General features: G+C 56.4%; 2 protein-coding genes across 3 annotated transcripts in view; one reads left to right on the forward strand and one right to left on the reverse strand.

Moving 5' to 3' along the window:
• Positions 1–686: 686 nt before the first annotated feature.
• TRIP10 (thyroid hormone receptor interactor 10) lies at positions 687–11,417 on the reverse strand. The gene is made up of 14 exons (XM_004378409.2): positions 11,356–11,417; positions 10,137–10,252; positions 9,994–10,050; positions 8,317–8,464; positions 7,956–8,018; positions 7,623–7,727; positions 7,409–7,537; positions 6,392–6,538; positions 6,099–6,293; positions 4,584–4,693; positions 1,739–1,871; positions 1,376–1,509; positions 1,176–1,297; positions 687–1,064 (listed from the first exon to the last, which is right to left on the reverse strand). The coding sequence occupies exons 1-14, from the start codon at positions 11,377–11,379 to the stop codon at positions 916–918; spliced, it is 1,632 nt and encodes a 543-aa protein (XP_004378466.1). The 5' UTR covers positions 11,380–11,417; the 3' UTR covers positions 687–915.
• A 2,018-nt stretch (positions 11,418–13,435) lies between these two features.
• Positions 13,436–21,205, forward strand: part of GPR108 (G protein-coupled receptor 108) — a 10,510-nt gene continuing 2,740 nt past the window's right edge. Inside the window, exons 1-15 of one of the 2 annotated variants that reach the window (XM_023733261.1) lie at positions 13,436–13,563; positions 14,944–15,063; positions 16,486–16,536; positions 16,723–16,805; positions 17,506–17,630; positions 17,770–17,834; positions 17,924–17,992; positions 18,073–18,177; positions 18,818–18,951; positions 19,054–19,129; positions 19,613–19,686; positions 19,771–19,888; positions 19,962–20,092; positions 20,183–20,226; positions 20,842–20,891. In XM_023733261.1, coding sequence (XP_023589029.1) covers positions 13,444–13,563; positions 14,944–15,063; positions 16,486–16,536; positions 16,723–16,805; positions 17,506–17,630; positions 17,770–17,834; positions 17,924–17,992; positions 18,073–18,177; positions 18,818–18,951; positions 19,054–19,129; positions 19,613–19,686; positions 19,771–19,888; positions 19,962–20,092; positions 20,183–20,226; positions 20,842–20,891 — 1,365 coding nt within the window. In that variant the 5' untranslated portion in view covers positions 13,436–13,443. The remainder of the gene's footprint in view (positions 13,564–14,943; positions 15,064–16,485; positions 16,537–16,722; positions 16,806–17,505; positions 17,631–17,769; positions 17,835–17,923; positions 17,993–18,072; positions 18,178–18,817; positions 18,952–19,053; positions 19,130–19,612; positions 19,687–19,770; positions 19,889–19,961; positions 20,093–20,182; positions 20,227–20,841; positions 20,892–21,205) is intronic. The other variant, XM_023733262.1, reaches the window with a different exon arrangement.

Raw genomic sequence — 21,205 nt, forward strand, 5'->3', positions numbered from 1 at the left:
CCCAGGCCCCTCACTCAGCTACACGTGGTGGGGATCTGTCCACCTTCACATAAGGGGGCTTACAAGAGCCCATCCTGCCCCCTAAAATGCACAAGGATCCTGAGGGGCAGCCTCTTCCCTGACACTATAAGACACAGGTGTCTGCAGGCTCTGGATACCCCTGCCCCCTCCACATATATATCCCCCACAGCTGGGACACCCAACAAGGCACCAGGAGCCCACCGATGGTGAACACGTGGCTTTTGATAAGAGAACTTAGGGAGGTGGTGTCAGAAGCCAGAGTTTGAATGCGACTCCACCTCTTTAAATGCTGTGTGACTTCTCATAGATGGCTTGCCCTCTCTGTGCCTGCCTGCAACATTAAAGTGAGACCGTGTACTTTCTAGGATTGTTGCGGGGATTAAAGCTTAATGTTTAAATGAGATCACAGGCACACAGTAGGTGCTCGATGCTACCTGTTCTCAGGAAGCTACACTGCACACAGAAGGGATAAAGTCCCATGCCCTTCACAAGCCAACTCCCTGGAGGTGGCAGGGTTTGCCCAAGGATCCTGGTCAGCCCACATCCACCTCCAGCACCCTCCTCATTGTATGGCCTGTAAGGAGGGCAGCAATGGGGGATCCAGCCCCAATATCATCCCATAATAAGGCCCAGACTCCAAGAACTTTATGTTATTTGTTTGTATATATAAAACAAAACAGCCCCAGCCTAGCGGCAGGAAGAAAAGATCTGACACATGAGTATATACATCGGTGGTGAAAGGCACAGCGGGTCCATTTGGGGTAGGGGGTGGGGGGCCAGCAGGTTACACAGGTCTCAGCCGAAGCCACGGGGGCAGAAATAAAGTGCGTAGGTCCTGGGGCCCCCCGTGGCCCAGAAGCAGCAGCCGACAGCCCCCCGCTTCCCGCCTCTGGCTCAGTTGAGCGTGACACGGAGGTAGGAGGTGGGCACATAGCCCTCCCCACCCTGTTCCCGCCGGACGCGGGTCCAGCCGTCGCCCTTGTCCTCCTCCATGAGACTGAGGTCTTCTCCCTCTGCCATGGAGATGGTGCCCTCACTGGACCCTGTCGTGGGGGTGGGCCACAGTCAGCTTTAGGCAAAGTTGACTAGAACCAAGCCGAAGACAGGCCCCCAGCAAGGAGCGTGCCTCCCAAGCCCACCTGAGCCGACCTCACCTTCGAAGTGGTAAATGGCCACACAATGACCTATGGGGGAGGCAGGTTCCTCCTCAAAGTCCTCATCGAACTCCGTGTAGATGGGGGTGTCCTGACCCTCCTCTGAGGGGGGCTCTTCAGAGCTGGTTGGGAGAGCAAGGGAGGTGAGGCCAGGCCTCCAGGGTACCCGGGGCCAGGCCTGTGGCTGGCCTCTGACTCACCTCTCCTTGTCCTGCGAGCTGTGGTTGCTGTCGTCCGGTGGGGCGCTGGCTGGGGGGTCGGGAGGCCGGGTGTGGCGGCTCAGGCTGTCCCCCCGGTTGCTCAGGACCCGGCTCTCGGCTTCTGCCAGCCAAGCCTGGGAGGAGGGGCCTCACGATCGGGTCTGGGCACACTCTGGGGTCAGCCCACTCGGGGACCAGAGGTTTGCTGAGGTCACCCATGCACACCCAAGGTGGTGATGGGAAACAGCTGGAGCTCCCCAACCCCAGCACCCTCCCTGTCCCCCCTTACACCCAGCAGTGTGACTCAGCCTGGCCCGGCAGCCCCCGCCCCTCCCCAGAGGCCCCCATTGGGCCTGCCCTTACCTCATACTTCTGCACTTCCAACTTCAGCCGTTCGATGTTGCTCAAGGTTTCCGTGATCTGGGGCTCCAGGCTGGCGGGGTCCCCCATCTGGGGTGTCTTCTCATACACATCCTTCATTTTCTTCAGGGCTTCCCTAGGACCAGACAGACAGATGGACAAGAAAGAGGAGCCCCATGTGATTAAACAAGTAAAAAATAGGGGCTTGGTTTCAATCAAGCAAGTAGCAAGATAGTACAGAGGTTACGAGCCCAAATACTGGTGCTTGACTGCCTGCTTTCAAATCCCAGCTTCGGCTTTTCCTAACGGTGTGAGCTGGGGGGAAGTTACTGAACCCTTGCCTCAGTAAGCTTGTCTCAGAAATGGGAATGATACTGACATGTGCATACACATATACCCAGGAGCCCTGGTGGCACAGTGGTGAAGCACTCAGCTGCTAACCAAAAGGTTGGCAGTTCGAACTCACCCAGCGGCTCTGTGGGAGAAAAGACCTGGTGATCTGCTCCCATAAAAATTACAGCCTAAGAAACCCTATGGGCAGTTGTACCCTGCCCTATAGGATCGCCATGAGTCTGAATCGGTGGCACACAACAAAACAACATACAAATGCACACAGCCCTCATGGAGGTGGTGGTTGTGAGGATTAGAACAGTGCCTGGGACATGGTGTTGCTGTTAGTTGCCATTGACGACCACAGGCATGATGGAAAGAACACTGTCCCATCCTGCGCCATCCCTGTATTCAGCTGGGGATCAGGCCGTTGTGATCCACAGGGTTTTCTCTGGCTGAATTTCAGAAGTCAATTGCCACATCTTTCTTCCTAGTCTGTCTTAGTCTGGAAATTCTGAAATCTGTTCAGCAGCCTAGCAACATATAAACCTCCAGTGACAGATCGCGGGGGAATAAAGGGGGGTGGTGGCTGCACATGAGGTGCATTGGCGGGGAATGGAACTCAGGTCTCCCCCATGGAAGGTGAGAATTCTATCAGTGAATCACTGATGCCCCCATTGGTATAAAGAAAGTCTTAGCTATGGTTCATTCATTCATGTATTGAGTGAGTACCTACTACATTATCAGGCACTGGTCTAGGCGCCATGAAAGTAGTACTGTAAACAAGACAAGATCTCAATTCTGTTCGGAATCTCAGGAAAATTTGGGAATTCTAGTGAATCCATGTAAAGGGCTTACAATAGTGCCTGGTATATAGTAAGTACTGTATAAATGCTAGGTATTATTATCACTAGTCCCACCATCCCTGTCCTCCTCCCAGTCTCTCTCTATATATAGGCAGTAATGGTTACAAGGGAGTCCCTGGCTGGTGCAAACAATTAACGTGCTCAGCTGCTAACCTAAAGGTCAGAGGTTCAAGTCTACTCAGAGGCACCTTGGAAGAAAGGTCTGGCAATCTACTCCCAAAAAACCAGAAATAGAAAAACCTATTGAGCACAGTTCTACTCTGACACACATGAGGTCACCATGAGTCAGAACCAATTTGACCGCAACTAGGTTTAGTGGTTACAAGCAGAGACCTTTGGGATATGTCAGACCTGGGCTCAACTTCTTTCAAGTTCTAATGCCTGAGGAAAATGATGAAGGATGAGGAAATGGCGAAGCAAGCTTCCTGAGGCCTCGGAGACAGCTGAAATTCAAGGGCAGTTTGCCTTGATTCCAGAGCATATATCCTTAACCCCTACACAATACTGCTCAAGAACTTTATAGTTCCGAATGAAACTTTGCACCAATAAAAGCTGTTTTCTCCAAGAGGTTATATGCAGACAGCAAGATAGAATTTGGCTGCCTATTTACAAGTGGCAAACGTCATTCCTATTATGTAACAGGACTGGAAGAGGATCTTCTTGCTTGGAAAGAGTGAGTGAGTGAAGACTTTTTTTAAAATCTGGCAGATTTTTTATTGTTAATATTTTAAGTGCTTCAGTTATTTAAAGAGATATCCAAGTGCTTTTTTTTTCTTTTAGCCAATTAATGTGGTGAATTAGATAGATAGATTTTTTTATATCGAACCATCTTTGCATTACTGGGATAACACCAAACTGATAACATGATGTATTATTTTTTAATACACCATTTGCTTGGCTAGGATTTTGCATCTAAGATCATGTTGTTGTTAGGTGCCATCCAGTCGATTCTGACTCATAGCAACCCCAGAGTAGAACTGCCCCATAGGGTTTTCTTGGCTGTAATCTTTTTTTTGTTTTTCAATTGTACTTTAGCAGAGCAAATTAGTTTCTCATTAAACAATACACATATTGTTTTGTAACACTGGTTGCCAACCCCACGACATGTCAGCACTCTCCCCTTTTCAACCTTGGGTTCCCCACTACCAGCTTTCCTGTCCCCTCCTGCCTTCTCGTCCTTGCCCCTGGGCCGGTATGCCCATTTAGTCTCATTTTGTTTTACGGGTTGGCTGTAATATTTACAGAAGCAGATCGCCAGGTGTTTTCTCCCGCGGAGCAGTCAGGTGGGTTCGAACCGCCAACCTTTTGATTAGCAGCCAAGTGCTTAACCATTTGCACCACCAGAGCTCCCTTCTAAGATCATGAGTCAAATAAAATGAGCTCATAATTTTATATTCTTGGATTCTTGTTAGATGATTTTGGAATCAGGATTCCCCCAGCCGCCTAAATGAGCTGAGCAGCTTTCACTCTTTTTCTGTTTGCTGGAATGAATTGTATAAGATGGGAATTAACTGTTTCTGGCAAGTGTAGTAGAAATCACCTGTAAAACCATCGGGGCCTGGGGTTTGTTGAGGAGAAAGTTCTTTGAGTACCACTGAAATTCAATTCATTTATTATTTTATGTTGTTCCTTATCTGCTTCCTCCTGCTTACCTCTGGTCGACCTCCTTCTGTAGTTCCCGATTACGTTCTTCCAGCTGCTGTTGAAGCCGCTTTCTCTGCTGCTCCGGGGGCAAGTGGCTGAAATCCTCCGTCACCACTGTCTGCAAAGCGAGAAGACAAGCGAATTTGGGATCATGGAGTCCCAGCTTTCAGGCTCTGTACACTCATAAAATACGCCAAGTCCACCTTCCTCCCGGTCCAACTTTCTTAGGGGCACGGCCATGCACAGAGCAAAGCAGGTCCAGGTTAGGCAACGGGTGAAGGAGCCCAGCTGGCGGCAGGAAGCTAGCCCAGGGTCCCGCCACCCAGCTGCTGGGCGGGCTAGGGCCGCCCTCTCCTCCCCCAAGGCCTCACTTACCCCACGGCTGCCGCGAAAGCTGCGGAAGGATGCTAGCCGCGGTTTGACCGACTTACTGATCTCGCTCAGTATGGCCAAGGGGTCACGGCCGGAGCGGGGGGACGGGGGTCCATTAGGCAATGCCGAGGGCAGGGGGCCCCCCAGGGGGGAGAGTGGTGGGGAGCGTGGCTACCGGTGGGGGCCGGGGAGGGGATGGGGCCGAGGGTAGAGAACCAGGACGATGAACGGAGGGACGCAAAACAGAAAAAAAAGGAAACACAAAATGGAGAAAGAAAAAAAAAACGGTAAGAAATCCACAACTCAAGATGCATGACCACACACAGAGCAGAAAACGAAGGGGAGAGTAACACAAAAATCTAGAAGGCGGGGGTGGGGGCATTAGACTGTGAGCCAGAAGGCCGGAGCCCTCCCCATTCCCGTTTCTCCTACGTCCCTTGAGCCCCACGTCCAGTACCCAGGATGGGGTCTGCAGGGCACAGAGGCCCCCATTTCTGTCCACCCAGCTCTCTGGGCTCACAGTCTAGAAGGTGGGGGAGACAGGTGCAGGGACCAAGGTCTCAGACAGGTGTGGGGGCCACAGAAGTCAGCCAGGCTGAGAGAGGGGTCAAAGGCAGTGACTGGAGGGGTTACAGCTGGGCGGTCAATAGTTAATCTGAAGGGTCGGATGTGTAAGTCAGGTAGGGGTATCCAAGAATATGTCAGGAGAGTTCAAAAGTATAAACAACCAGGGGGGCCAACATATAAACTGGGGGGGGCGGGGCTTGTCCAAGGTATAAACCTGGGGTGTCAGTTATATGCAGTAATATGAAAGCAAAAATCCCAAGGGAAAGGGATCTGAGGCTGGGGACCCAGGGGCCCATCGGCAGTATAGTCTCCAGCCCTCAGCCCAGCCCTGGAGTCCACCAGCAGCTCTTCTTCCAGCATCCCACGAAGCAGCAGACAGACGCCACAGGCCCCCCTAACCTGCCCCCCCCTCAGCCTCAGGGGACACCCAGGCCAACCCGCCCGCCTGCCTTCCTTCCCTCCAGCCCGGGCCGGCAGCCAAGAGGAAAATTCCTGCCCGGGACTCAGCGTTCCGGCAGCTGGGGCAGACTCAGTGGGGGCCACCACGGTCCCCATTCCCAGCCCCCTAGGGCCCCGGCCCCCACCTTGTTCTTCTTGCCGAAAGGCCAGCGCTTGGCGCGGCTGCGGCCAGGACCACGGAGCTCCGGCCGTCCATCAGAGGGGGTGCCCAGGCTGCTGTCAGAAGGCGCACGGTTCATGGGCTGGCTGAAGTCTTCGAATTCCACATCGCCCGGGCGGGCGAAACCTGACTTGTGTAGCTCAATGAGGACGTGGGAGTCCTGGGGGAGAGGGCAGCAGGTGGGCAGTCAGGGGCAAGACTGGGTGCCCAGAATTGGGGGCCCTCCCCCTGCCCACCCAACCGGGACCAGCCACGCACACTCTTGGCATCCACAGCATCCGAGGCCACCTTCATGCCCTCCAAGCACTTGGCAATAATGGGTACCACCTGCAGCTCGGCGTCAGACAGAAGCCCATATCCAGCCCCCAGGCGGGCTGCACGACGTTCGTCCATGTCTTGCAGCTTCTGCAGAGGTAGGGGCTTTGGAAAGTCACTCAAGTCCTCTACCTCCCTTTTCCTCACCTGTTGAAGGGGGAGGCTCAAGAACTGCTAAATGAGTGACTCTGGGCAACTTCTGTGCCTCTGTCTTCCTCATCCATGAAATGGGTATGCTGTTGCAGGCTTAGCGGTGCTGAGGGAGGGGCCAGGGGCAAAGTATGAAGATCCACAGTGGATGAGCCCAAAGTAGTCAAGGTGGGAGATGCACAGGACCAGTGACTCTTGGGGAAGGAAATCTGAGGACCCCCACTAGCCTAGGAAGTCAGAAAAGGCTTCTCAAAAAAAAAAAAAAGCAGGGGAAGGGGAACAAGGGAGCTAGAGCTTTGAAGAAAAAGCAGACCCAGCACAGACACTCCCAACTTCAGAACTGGGACAGGGAGTGGAGTATGAGGCTAAAACAGAAGAGGGAAAATTTGAGACTGGTGGTGCAAACGGTTAAGCGCTCGGCTGCTAACCAAAAGCTGGGTGGTTCAAGTCTACCCAGAAGTGCCTTGGAAGAACAGCCTGGTGATCTACTTCCAAAAACTCAGCCATTGAAAACCCTATGGAGCACAGTTCTACTCTGACACACACGGGGTTGCCATGAGTCAGAGTCGACCCGACAGCAACTGGTTTTCTGAGAGCTGGGGCTTAGAAGGATGAGTAGGAGTTTCAAAAAGGAAGAAAGGCATTCCTGGCAGAAAGAACAGTTTGAGCAAAAGGCAGGGCTCACTGTGTCTGTGCTTCTGATTCCCTTTCAGTCTAGGGGTTAGGACATGGCAGCTGGGGTTTTGATGCAAGTGTAGGAGTTGGTCACCTTTTGGAGTTTTTCGGGAAGGTAGGGCTTTGAGCACTTACATCAAATATCTGGGGCATCTGGGAAAAGTAGAAGTGGGCCTGGTCTCGGTTGAAGCGCTGTAGTTGGGCTGCATATTCATTTTTGCTTTCTTCTGCCATGTGACTCCGGAGGTGAGCTTGCTGTTTGGCCTGAGGAGTATCAGGGCAGGGGTCTCTGTCAGGTTCTGGCCTTGCCCAACCCACCCCCCAGGCCTGCCCCAGACTCCACGCGCACCTTCTCCACGTCAGCCTTGGTGGCATTAATATCCTGGTCTAGCCGCTCAGCAGTCTGGGCTGCCTTCTCGGCCTCCCGGCAGTCCCGCTCAAACTTACGCTTGCTCTGTGTCGAGGAAAGAACCAGAATGAAGGAGCCCCCACTCCCCAAGCTAGGGGGTGGGCAACCAAGGTTTCAGCAGCTGGTGGGACATCGCCCAGTAAGTGGGGGGCAGTGGGCATGCTGGGAGCCCACTGCGGGAGTCTAGACCAGACAAAAGGCGCAGCTTTGTGTATTGGCCACCCTCACCCTGCTCCTCTGGGTCAGAGCCACACTCCACCCCCTGAAACTCACATTCTCCAGCTGTTTGAAGCCATTTTCCAGCTGCTGCTGGGCCCGCCGACCTTCCTGGAAGTGCTACGGAGAGAGGGGTGACAAGTCTCACCTGGGTTCCAGCAGTCCCTGGGTAGCATAAACGGTGAAGCACCTGACTACTAAGCAAAAGGTTGGTGGTTCGAACCCACCCAGAGGTACCTCGGAAGAAAGGCCTGGTGACCTGCTTCTGAAAAACCAGCCATTGAAAATCCTGGGGAGCACGGTTCTACTCTGACACACATGGTGTCGCCACGAGTCAGAATCAACTTGAGTGGCAACTGGTTTTGGGTTTCGGTTCCAGCAGGGGCCCTCGGTAAGACCCAGGGAGGGGTGCACCCACCATCTTCCTCTCCTGCTTCATCTCCTGCGAGTACTTGGCCAACTCAAGGCACACGCGGACGCTCAGGTTCTCAGCCACCAGCTCCCGCTGCCCGGCAAAATCGTTCACCTCCTGGAGAATTTGCATGAAGGACTGCTGCTGGCTGAACCTGGGGTGGAGTTGGGGGCAGGCAGCCAGCAGTCAGGCCCCCTAGGAGTCAGACGCCCTAGGACCCACCTCCAGACAGGGAAGAGTAAGCCCCGAGACATTCATCCCTGAGACAATGATCATTCTATTCCATGATCCCTTACCCCCAACCCTTGAGTCAGACGCATTCTGGAACTCAGGAGTCTTAGGATTTTAGAAAGTGGATGCAGTTTTGATAGCGTCTATGACGCATCACCCCCAGTGGGGTAGGGGGCCGATTCTGTAATCAAACACCATAAATGTTTTTTGCAGTGAGAGGTATTAATAGCCACACTAAGTAAAATCAAACCAAGACTATAATTAACATCATCACATCAGCTCGGGTGAGAGGTTGCTGCCAAGTAAGTTACAAAAAACTTTTCATTTCTAGAGCTTTTTGGGTTTTGGAATTGGGGGGCTTGTAATAAAGTCAAGAGGAGCCCTGGTGGTGCAACGGTTAAGCGCTTGGCTGCTAACCAAAAGTTTGGTGGTTCAAACCCATCCAGCAGCTCTGCAGGAGAAAGACCTGGCGATTTGCTCCATAAAGGCTAACCAAAAAACCAAACCCATTGCCGACAAGTCTAGGAAACCATATGGAGCGGTTCTACTCTGACCCTTGGGGTCCCTGTGTACTGGAATCCACTTGATGGCACACAGCAACAACAGTGAAATCAAAAGAGTCCCTCCATGGTGCAAACGGTTAAGCGCTCAACTACCAGCCAAAAGGTTGGTGGTTCGAACACACCCAGAGAGGCCTCGGAAGACAGGACTGGAGATCTGCTTCAGAAAGGTCACAGCCTTGAAAACCCTATGAAGCAGTTCTACTCTACACATGTGGTCACCATGAGTCAGAATCAACCCCATGGCAACTAAGAACAACAATAAAGTCAAATACTTGTACAACACTTACTATGCTGGGCACTGTTTTAACATATTCATTGACTGAACATGAGCACCACGTGGGAGGTTGCATCAGCAGCAGCTTGCCCATTTCATGGATGAGGAAGATGGAGGCACAAACTTGCCCAAAGTCGCTCATTTAGTAGCTGCTGGAGCCTCCCCATTTAATGATGTTGCTGGGTGCCATCGAGTGGTTTCCGATTCATAACGACCCCATAAGGCAGAGTAGAACTACCCCACAAGGTTTTCTAGGCTGTAGTCTTTATGGGAGCAGATCGTCGGGCCTTTCTCCCAAAGAGCTGCTGGGTGGGTTAAGACCTCTTGGTTAACAGCCCAGCCTTGAACAGTTGCACGACCAGGGCTCCTTCCGCATTTAACAGGTGAGGAAAACGGAGGCAGAGAACTTTGAGCGACTTCCAAAGCCCTCAGCTAATAAGCAGTGGGCTTAGGAGTCCAACCCAGGTGATGCGGACCCGGCACCCAGAACTCTTACCTCTATCTAGGCAGAAAGGAGAGGTGGAGGGATCTGCCTGGAGATCGCCCAGCTGAGGGACAGGAAGTGGGACCAACCCGGCCCCAAAGTCAAGCCCTGCGCCCTCTCCCCATCCTTACTTGGACTCGGGGTCATCCTTGGCAGTTCTCTTGGGCAGGTATTTTTTCACCAGGTTCCTACGGGGAGACAGGCAGGCAGGCTGAGCCCCCAGCCCTCCAGCCCAGGCCGCTAGCCCACGGACCGGTCCACCCTAGAGTCTCACCGCAGCTGTTTCGCGTAAGCCTGCTCCACCTCGGTCCGCTCTTTCACGAACTTCACGTATCTGTCCAGCAGGTCCAGCCCCCACTGCGTGTGGCGCTCGAGCACCTCAAACTGATCCTGGGGGGCGGGGAGGGGCCGGGGTCACGACCTTAAGACCCCAAAGCCGCAGGACAACTAGGGGCCCCGGGAATTCCAAGGCTGGGAGCTCCGAGGAGGCGTGGCTTCCAGGCCCCGCCCCGGCGCGGCGCGGCGCGGGACGGGGTGGGAAGCAGGAAACCGGCGGGAACCCCCTCCTCTTCCCGGGAAGGGCCAGGGAAGGGGCGGGGCTCCTGCAGGACGACAGGGACCAAGACGGCCTCCAAACGTCTCCAAACGGCCAAGACGGGTGTGGAATGGGGCAGGGCCCCTCCCCTTGCCCGGACTCCCCTAATCCCCCCCAGATTCCGGAAAATCCAGCCGGCCCGGCTCGAGTCAGGGCCAGAGGGGCAGGGTTCCCGCAACTTGGAGGGGCACCGGTCTCCATGCTTCCCGGGGACCCCTAATGAGTGACTCAGTTTCCCCCCACTGACTCCACGGAACCTCCTAAACATATCCCAGAGTTGGGGGGGGGCAATCTAGCTACCCCGCTGCACCCAGGAACCCAGGGTTACCCCCGCCCACAGAAAGGGAGGGGGTCAGAGGTCGGGGATAGGAGGGGGGAAATTTCTGGGGCTTTCAGGGCTGGGATTCGAGGAGGCCAGGTGCTGGGGCAGAACCTCGCAGCTCCCTCCCCTCAAGGCATCCCAAAGCCTCTAGAAGCGACAGAGAGGGCAGTCCGGAATTCTGAGTCCCACGTGCAGGAAAGATTAGCCAGAGGGTCCCCTCCCCCCCGCCCAGCCGGACAGGCGGGCGGCGGGCAGGGACCCAGGGGCCGTAAGATAAGCCGCCGGCCGGGCCAGGGCGCCCAAAATAGGTGACCTCGCCCGGCCGCCCCGGCCTGGTCCCTAGACTTCTGCCCGCCTCACTGTGAACGCGGTGCCTCAGTTTCCCTACGTAGCTCCTGTAAGGTCGCCCTTCGCCCCCAAGCGTCCTGCAGCCAAACTCCAAGAGAACGCGGAGGGCGGGGACCCGGGGATCGGAGAACGGGACAGCGCGGAGGCTCTCACCAAATCTCAGCGGGGCAAAGGAGGGCGCCTGGACCTTAGTGAGGGGGAACTTGGTGCCGAGACGACGGGACTCACCCACAGCTCGGTGCCCCAATCCATGCTGCTCTCGCCCAAGCCGCCGCCGCCACCCGGTCCCCGCCGCCTGCGCCCGCCGCGGGGAGACTCAGCCCAGGGCTGAGCGCCCGGCCCCGCCCCGCCCCTGCCCTGCCCACTCCCGAATAAACCACGCCCCCGCAGGCTCAGCCCCGCCCCGCCCGCGCATTGCCGAAGCCCAGACGCCCTAGGGGCGTGGCACTGAGGGGGCGTGGCCTACAGAACGCCCCACCCCTTCCTAAAGGAACTGGGCCACCAGACGCCTCCGGACCGACCCCTTAAAGGACCCCCACCCGTTTTCCAAATCCCCGATACCCCTGTCACCCTATCCCCTCCGCCCCGAGCTGTTTCTTTCCCTTTACCCCTCAGCCATTCCTTAAAGGGCCAAGAACTAAAACTCCAACCCAAGAAGTACCCCTCCACCCGGTCGCAGGGAGAACCTGAGGTCACCCGGCTCTTGCCGGCCGGCCGGACTCCAGGTGTCTACGCTCGGCCCGCTAATGGTCTGGTCCCTCCGGCCACAGGGCGGATGGGAGGACTTCGATCCTGCCCGGACGCGCCTCCGCCAAGGCGGTGTCCATTAGCGCCCCCACCGCATCCTGCCTTCCCTCCCCGAGTCTCCGCCAGCAAACTGAGGACGGGTCGTCCTTGGGGCGCCAGGCCCAGGCCTTTCCCCGGCTCCCGGACAGCTCGCTTGTGTTTGCACCTGCCCACTTCCCTGTCTTATCCATTAAGGCCCATTCAGGTTTAATTGACCGTCCTGACCCTAGGATCTCTATTCCTGCCGTCCTCCAGACGCCCGGGCCCTGGGGCTTGGAAGTCGGTCGCCTCCTCCATAAAGTCTGTTCACACCTTGTAAATACCTTTGAGGCCCTGGGATGAAAGGGGAGAAGCCCCAGCGGCTCCTACCCCCATCCTTTTTGGCCTTTGGCGCTTTCTCTGTGGCTACAGAGGTGGCAGACGCCATGCTGGGGCTCGGGGACTTCGGCCCCACGGGACAGCTTAGACTCTGAGCTGGAGAGATACCAGGGAGCCCAGGAGGATAGCTCCAGGAGCCCACACTGCAACAGATGGCTCTGCTGGGACCTGGCCCCACCTTCTGGTGGCCCTTGGGCCAGAAAGCCTCAGACTGCAAACTGGGCTGTGCCCCAAATATTGGGGGGTCAGATTACGTCAAGGGCTTAGCCGGGGTCTGGACTAAGTCTGGATTAGGACAGAGTTCTGGGCTCCGCCCTGGTCAGAGACTCAAATTGGAATGGGGGTTCAGCCCAGGTCAGCACCACAGTTGCGTTGGGGTCTCTGACTGCGGTCGGAAGCGTAGCAATCCCAGTCAGGAGTTGGGAACTCAAAATAGTCTAGGCGCCAGTCTGGGGTCAAGACTCAGTCCAGGTCAGGGACTCAGTCAGAGATTAGGGATCAGCGTGAGTCAAGGGTTTCAGTCTGAGATCAGCTCTCAGTCGCAGGTCCGGGGCTCAGCCTGGGGTTATAGGTCATCCTAGGGTCAAGATGTATCCTGGATCCAGATTTAGGCCTCTCTGTGGACCAGGGAGACTAGAAGAATAGGACTGGCCTTGGTAGATGCGCGTGTTTACCAAGAGCCTGAGCTCTGGCTCTGAGGTGCGTCTGTGGGGTAAGAAGGGGAAATCCGTCCTTGGGGATACTGGGAAATGTAGTTCTTTTTATGCATTGTTGAGCGGGCTGCTCCTGCTGCATTCTGGGAAATGTAGTCCTGTATCGGTCTGTCAGTTAAGATGAATTCCGCTTCACAGGGCCGGATATCAGACCCATTATAATTGGTTAATGCCCTGTTTATCAAATTACATCCGACACTATCTTTCTGGTGATTGGTGGCAGTGGGGGGGCGGAGTTAAGTTGTATAAGCACTCCTATTCGAAAGCAGTGCAGTCCATCTAGGGTCATATTGGGGCGGGTTTGCGAGGACACGATCGATGACTGGCTGTGAGGGCTGGGAAAAGCCGAAAAGGCGGGCCCACTGTGCAGCCATTGGCTCATGGGTAGGCGGGCCTGAGGGCGTCAGAGACGGTGTCAGAGGAGGCGGCAGCGCCAGAGATGGCAGTGAGCGAGAGGAGGGGGCTCGCCCGCGGGAGCCCCGTGGAGTGGGGGCCGCGGCTGCTTCTGCTGCTGCTGTTGGCCGGCTGCTCCGGGCGCATCCACCGGCTGACGCTGACGGTGAGGCCCGCCGTGCGGTGGTCCGGGGCGAGGAAGGGTGCGGCTTTGTCCTGGAGAAGCCCCCAGCTTGGAGTGGTTTCGTCCGTCCTCTCCTGCTCCTTATGCAGAATGGAGCGGCCCGGCGCCCCCCTTTTCCAGGCCTGAAATGGTCTCGTCCGATCCCCCTCGGTCGTCCCGGTGGAATTGCCTGGCCGGCTGAGTTGGGGTCCTGCCCCACCCAGTGAGGGCGGGGCTTCACCTCCAAGAAACCCCCGCACCCGACAGACACGCTCCTTGTTGCGTTGTTGTTGTTAGGTGTCATGGCGTCGGTTCCGACTCTTAGCGACCTTATAAGACAGAATAGAACTGCCCCATAGGGTTTCCAAGGAGCGGCTGGTGGATTTGAAGTGTCGACCTTTTCTTTAGCAGCTGAGCTCTTAACCACTGCGCCACCAGAGCTCCGCCCACACTCTTAGCCGTTTAAATTCTTGAGATCACTTTGGGGGCGCTTAGGGAGACTTACGGTCGCTCTGAGTCGGAATCAACTCAACAGCAACGGATTTAGGGAGCCTTGAGGCTGTGGAGGGGGCCTCTAGGAGGTCTGGAGTGGGGTCTTCTGGCATTCATTGGGATCTTGGGGCTCGATTGAAATCTAAACACTTTCCCGGGAGGTGAGGGTCAGGCTTCGGGGTCCATCTAGTGGGGGGAGTTGCAGGTACCCCAGGGTTTATCTTCCTGGATTCCCACAACAGTGGCCAGAGAACCCGGGGGCACCCTGTCCCTGCCTGGCATGGATCCGGGGAGACAGCCCCCTCTGTCGCCATTTATTGCCGTTGTTAGGTGCCGTTCAGTTCATTTTCGGCTCATAGTGATCCCATGTGACAGAGTAGAACTGCCCCATAGGGTTTGGTAGGCTGTAATCTTCACAGGAGAAGGAACCCTGGTGGTGCAATGGTTAAGCCCTCGGCTGCTAACTGAAAAGTCGATGGTTTGAACCCACCAGCCAGTCCACGGGAGAAAGATGTGGCAGTCTGCTTCCATAAAGATTACTACCCTGTGGGGCGGTTCTGCTCTGTCCTATAGGGTCTCCATGAGTCGGAATCAACTGGACGGCAATGGGTTTGGATTCGTTTAGTTTGGTAGTCTTGACAGGAGATCTCCAGGTCTTTCTCTCTCTGAGCCACTGGGTAGGTTTGAACTGCCAGCCTTTTCAGTTAGCAGCCGAGCACTTAACCACTGCGCCACCGTGGCTCCTTATCACCCTTTGGATCTGTATTATAGGAAGGGGTCCCAGGTGGGGGCTGAGACCCTTGGGGTAGCCTCGTGCTATGCCAGGGCCCTGGGGCTGGGCTACCAGGCAGGGAAAGTCTGAGCTGCCTCTGCCTCCTTGGTCTCCGGCAGGGGGAGAAGCGAGCAGACATCCAGCTGAACAGCTTTGGCTTCTACACCAACGGCACCCTGGAGGTAGACCTGAGCCTCCTTCAGCTGGGCCCCCAGAAGACGGAAGAGAAGACCCCACTGGTGAGGGGTGTGGGCGCACGAGCTCCAGAGGCCCCCGCTTCTGGGTGTGCCTCCCAGCTCTGCCACACCCACGTGACCTTGGGCCAGTCCCTTGCCCCCTCTGAGCCTCAGTTTCCCCATCTGTAACATGTTGCTGTTGTTAGGTGCTCTCGAGTCAGTTCCTACTCATAGCGACCCTACATACAACAGAACGGAACACTGCCCAGTCCTGGGCCATCCTCAGTCATTACACTGGAGCGCATTGTTGCAGACACTGTGTCAGTCCATCTCGTTGAGGGTCTTCCTCTTTTTCACTGGCCCTCTACCAAGCATGATATCCTTCTCCAGGGACCGGTCCCTCGGTAACATGGGGATAATGATATCTCATGGGATAGGTGCCAGGCGCTGTTTATAAGAGTTGAACAAGACACCCCAGTTCTTAGAGTCAAAAAGAATTAAGAGTACCCGTTGCTATCAAGTCAGTACTGGCTCATGGTGACCCCGTACGTGTCAAAGCAGTACTGTGCTCCATAGGGTTTTCAATGGCTGGTTTTTCAGAAGTAGATCTCCAGGCTTTTCTTCCCAGGCATCTCTGGGTGGACTTGAACCTCCAACCTTTCAGTTAGCAGCCAAGTGTGTCAACTGTTTACACTACTCAGGGATTCCAGTCAAAATGAATAGCTAGCATTTTTATGGAACGCCGACTAAGTCACCAGATGCCATGCAAAGGAATTTTCAGGGGGTTTTTCCCCCTAAGAGCTACTGCTCAGGGTTGCCATGAAAATTCTCTGAATTCAATTCTACAGGTATGGACACAGGCTCGGAGGTGTGTGACTTACTTAGAGTCACCCAGACCCAGATGCCTTCCATTCGACTCCAACTCAAAACGACCCCATGTGTGTCAGAGTAGAGCTGTGCTCCATAGGGTTTTCAGTGGCTGACTTTTTGGACATAGATCACCAGGCCTTTCTTCCGAGGTGCCTCTGGGTGGACTCGAACTGCCAACCTTTCGGTTAGCAGCCGAGCGTGTGAACCTTTGCACCACCCAGGAACTGTGCTCACCTGGAAATGGCAGAGCCTGGACTCAAATCCAGATGTGCTGGATTCCAGAACCAAGGCCGGAAGTCACCCACGTTTTAAATGAGGGAAACACAGGGTGGGCTAGGTCCAGAGGACCAGGGAATGTCGCCTGAGGAAGTGACATCCAAATTGAGTCTTGAGGTCAATTTTGGGGTACATAGGGAGCCTTGGGGTGGTTAGGAGTTAAAGGAAGAGAATGGGGGGGATGGGTTGTTAGAAAATTCCACGAGAGAACGCGGGACCTGGCACATAGTAGGCGCTCAATAAAGTAGATGGGCCGTCATTCCTGTTGAGACTGGCAGGGGTGGCGGGCGATCCGGGCTACAGTCCCTCACGCCCTCCCCTTTTCTTTCCACCTGCCAGGTGGGCTTCAGCCTGACCCGGGTTCGATCTGGCAGCGTTCTGTCCTACTCTGTGAGTGGAGGGAGTGGGAAGGAAGTGGGAGGCTGGGGTTTGTCTGCCTTCTGCACCTGGAAGCCAAAGACCCCTTGCTTTTTCCCAGAGGCAGCAGGAGACCCTCCCTGTTGCGGGTGGATGGGGAGGGAGGCAGGGCTGGGTCTGCAGGAGGGGTAGCCCAAGCCCCCTCTTCCCACTCCCCAGCCCCAGGAGCCCTACGACTGTCCCCTCCAGAAAAACAGCAGCAACCTCCTGGTCCTCTTTCTCATCAACACCAAGGACTTGCAGTGAGTTGGGGGGCCGAGGGCTCGCTAATACCCATCACCCATGTTTCCCCGGGTGTGACACCCACATCTCCCTGGTGTCGGGGAACCAGAAGCCAACTGCAAAGAACCCAGACGCCCATAGTGGGAACACGGTTCCCTCTGTCCTTTCGCCTCCAAACCATCAGATTCTGGGAAGGAGGAGGAGAGAAGAGGGGTGCTGAGGGAGCGTTGGGGTCTCACAGTAGAAGCCTAGGACGCAGAGGGTCGTTGTGAGAATAATAACAACTCTTAACACTTACTGAATGCTTCAGGTGCGCCAGGCAGGGAACTGGGAGCTTTATTCCTTCTACCATTATTATCCCCATTCTTCAGATGAGAAAACCGAGGCCCCAGAACTGGAATTCAGATCCAGGCCGCCTGGTGCCAGGGTCCTATGATACCATGTTGCCTCTCTGTAGATAAAATTTTCTTTTGAAAGAATGCACTTAAGTTGAACGAGTGAGTCAATGTAACAACAAATAATCTCTAGAGCACATGTGGCAGCCATCTTGGTGGGGGGCTCAATGGTCAAGCTCAAGAGATGTAAGTTTGCCACCACTGGTGCTGCCCTCCAGGGAGGAGACCCAGAGGTTCCAAGGGGTCATTGAGTCCTTTGGCACAGGTTGTATGCCTGTCCCCAGCCTGCCAGCCTCCTCCCCTCCACCCCCTCGCCTCCCCCCAGGGTCCAGGTGCGAAAGTATGGGGACCAGAAGAAGCTGTTCATCTTTCCTGGGCTCCTCCCTGAGGTGCCCTCCAACCCAGGACCCCCGAAGCCAGGGCCTTCAGCCACCCCCAAGGTGGACAGTGGTGAGTCATGCCAGCCATGAGGGCAGGGAGGGGTGACTGGGCAGGGCTGCTCCATGCCTGCCCCCGTCTTCCTGCTGTCCCTCTGTCTGTCCGTCCCTGAACTCATTCGCTGTCCTCACCTGGCCTGATCTCATTCCAGTAGCGCCCTCCACGATCAACAAGGATGGGCCAGTGCTTTCCACAGTGTCTCAAGAAAGCCAGCAGGTTTGGGGGAGCCAGGGCGGGAGGGCCTCTGGGGAGCCGGGTCCAGGAAGAGCTGAAGGATGCTGAACGGAGGCGCTCTGTCCCCTCAGGGCCCCAGCAGGAAGGACAAGGAGCTGGTGCTGGACCTGAACCTCCATGACAACTCCTACAACTTCAGCGTGAGTGTCCACAGCGCCTGCACCCCACCCGCCAGAGCAGGGGGCCCAGGCTGAGGCCTCTTCTCCTCTCCCCCACCCAGTTCCACGTGGTGATCGGCTCCAGGGCCGAGGAAGGTCAGTACAACCTTAACTTCCACAACTGCCACAACTTGATACCAGGACGGGAGCAGCCGTTCAACATCTCGGTGAGCGGACGGGTGGGCAGGCTGCTGACGGGACCGGCTACCCCGTGCCATCGAGTCGACTCTGCTCACGGCGACCCCGTGTGTCAGCATAGAACTGTGCTCCACAGGGTTTTCAATGGCTGGTTTTTCAGAACTAGATCACCAGGCCTTTCTTCTGAGGCGCCTCTGGGTAGACTGGAAACTCCAACCTTTTGGTTAGCATCTGAGTGCATTAAGTATTTGCACCTCCCACGGACTCCAATGCCAAGCTTGTTTGTTTTTGTGTGCCTTCGAGTTCATTCCGACTCATAGTGACCCCACGTGACAGAGTAGAACTGCCCCGTAGGGTTTCCTAGGCTGTAATCTTTCCAGGAGCAGATCGCCAGGTCTTTTTTCCTGCAGAGCAGCTGGTAGGTTCGAACCGCCGACCTTTTAATTAGCAGCTGAGTGTTTAACTGCCATGCCACCGGGGCTCCTCACTTTAAGCTTAGCTCCCTAAAATCCTCCTGGCAATGCTGTGAAGTGGGCACTGTTATACCCATTTGGGAGATGGGAAAATGGCCCAGGTAGAAAGTGGGAGAGCTGGCGACTCACTCTTCACAGCTCTCCCAAGTCCAGAGCTGGGGTCTTGTGACCACCACCACCCACTCCCCCCACCCAGGTGATGATCTGGGAGAAGAACCCCGAGGGCTTCCTGTCGGCGGCGGAAATCCCCCTTTTCAAGCTCTACATGGTCATGTCCACCTGCTTCCTGGCTGCTGGCATCTTCTGGGTGTCGGTCCTCTGCAGGAACACGTAATGCCCTTGCCCCTGGGGGTCCCCACCTCCCCTCGCAGGCCCTCCCACCCTGCCCCCTTCTCATGCCTCCCCCCCCGCTCTCCCCCCCCCACCTGACAGGTACAACGTCTTCAAGATCCACTGGCTTATGGCAGCCCTGGCTTTTACCAAGAGCATCTCCCTCCTCTTCCACAGTGTGAGGCCTGGGCTGGGTGCGCAGCGGGGAGGTGGACTGGGGCTTCGGGCTGAGAGGGACAGACTGTCCGACCACCCCCCAAAGCTCTGCAGAGCCTGGGCTTGGCGGTTCCATTTGTCCAACTGTCCACGTGTCTTTCTTATCATCCGTTCCTGTCTTATGGTGTTCAGCTGTCCATCTAGTCATCTGTCTGTCCTTCCATCCAACTGTGACTGTCCAGCCATTGTTCCAGCTGTGAGTCCATCCCTCAGTCCAGCTGTCCACCCATTGTTCTGGCTGTGACTGTCCATTTTTCAGTCCCACTGCCATCTTTCTGCTTATAACCCTCTGTTTACTGACTTCCTAGCTTACTAAGCATTCTGTTTACTGAACTTTCTACCAGTGATTGTACATGTTCCCGTACTACTGCTACCCCAGTTGTAACCCCATCCATCCATCCACCCACCCGTCTTCCTGACTATCCATCCGTCCGTCCACCTCCAGATCAACTACTACTTCATCAACAGCCAGGGTCACCCCATCGAAGGCCTCGCGGTCATGCACTACATCACACACCTGTGAGTGCTCTTCCCTGGCGGGCGGGCAGGCGGGCGGGCAGGGACAGGCCTCCCCATCTCATCACCCACCCTCACCCCCCTCAGGCTGAAGGGCGCCCTCCTCTTCATCACCATCGCCCTGATCGGCTCTGGCTGGGCCTTCGTCAAGTACGTCCTGTCGGACAAGGAGAAGAAGGTCTTCGGAATTGTGATCCCCCTGCAGGTACATGGCGGGTCCCTGGATGGGTGGACGGATGCAGCCCAGGCGGCGCCCACCCACAGCCCTGGCCCCGCAGGTCCTGGCCAATGTGGCCTACATTGTCATGGAGTCCCGTGAGGAGGGCGCCAGCGACTACAGACTCTGGAAGGAGATCCTCTTCCTGGTGGACCTCATCTGCTGTGGCACCATCCTCTTCCCTGTCGTCTGGTGAGGCTGCAGGAGGGTGGGCAGGCTGGTCGGGACCCCCACCCCATGGGCGTGGAGGGGTCAGCGTGACCATATCCTGTGCACCCCCAGGTCTATCCGGCACCTCCAGGACGCATCTGGCACAGACGGGAAAGGTGAGGCCCAGCTCCCGAGACCTCTGTGTCCCCAGCCCCCTTCTTGCTCCAGGCCTTCTTTCTGCCCCTGGATGCCCCTCCTGGCCTCTGCACCCTCTGGCCCTTCTGCGATGGACACCTCCGTCCTGCCCCACTGGACACCTCCATCCTGCCCCTCCAGACACCTCTGTCCTGCCCCGCTGGACACCTCCGTCAGCCCCTCTGCCCTCGGGACACCTCCATCCTGCCCCGCTGGACACCTCTGTCAACCCCTCTGCCCCCTTGGACACCTCTGTCCATCTTCTCTGCCCCGCTGGACACCTCCATCAGCCCCTCTGCCCTCTGGAAACCTCTGTCCTGCCCCCCTGGACACCTCTGTCCTGCCCCCCTGGACACGTCTGACCTGCTCCCCTGAACACCTCCGTCAGCCCCCCTTGGACACTTCTGCCCGGCCCTTCTGCCCCCTTGGTTGCCCTCTCTGGCCGCTCCTTACTGCCTCTGTCCCCTTGGACGATCCCCCTCTAGACTTGCTGCTCCAGACACTGTCCCAGATGTCCGCTTTGTCCCTTCTTGTTCCCAACCCCTTCATCGTGGCTTCCGCCTTCTTCTCTGACCCCACTCTCTGCCCTCCCCCAGTGGCAGTGAGCCTGGCCAAGCTGAAGCTGTTCCGGCATTACTATGTCACGGTAGGAGCCCTGCTCAGACCTGCCCAGGAAGCGGGGGGCAGGGACTGTGGCCACCCCAGCCCTCCATCGGCCGTGCCCTCTGCCTCCAGCCCCCAGGCCCCTACTCCACTCCCAGCCCCACAATCTCGCTGGTCCCATGGCCCAGGGGGTGGTGCCATGGTCCTGGTGGCCCCACGGTCGGGGAGGTCCCACGGTCCAGGAGGTTCCACAGTCGGGGAGGTCCCACGGCCGGGGAGGTCCCACGGCCGGGGAGGTTCCACGGTTGGGGGAGGTCCCACGGTCGGGGAGGTCCCACGGTCGGGGAGGTTCCACGG

This window comes from Trichechus manatus, unplaced genomic scaffold (assembly GCF_000243295.1).
Source record: "Trichechus manatus latirostris isolate Lorelei unplaced genomic scaffold, TriManLat1.0 scaffold00057, whole genome shotgun sequence".
Lineage (NCBI taxonomy): Eukaryota > Metazoa > Chordata > Mammalia > Sirenia > Trichechidae > Trichechus > Trichechus manatus.

What these genes read in the sequence shown, in the direction of transcription:
- TRIP10 (XM_004378409.2), bottom strand. Translation starts at nt 11,379, where the DNA reads ATGGATTGGGGCACCGAGCTGTGG. An exon ending in AAGGATGACCCCGAGTCCAA is followed by an intron (nt 8,465 to 9,993) that starts GTAAGGATGGGG and finishes ACTCCACCCCAG; the next exon opens with GTTCAGCCAGCAGCAGTCCT. An exon ending in AGATGCCCCAGATATTTGAT is followed by an intron (nt 6,539 to 7,408) that starts GTAAGTGCTCAA and finishes CTACCTCTGCAG; the next exon opens with AAGCTGCAAGACATGGACGA.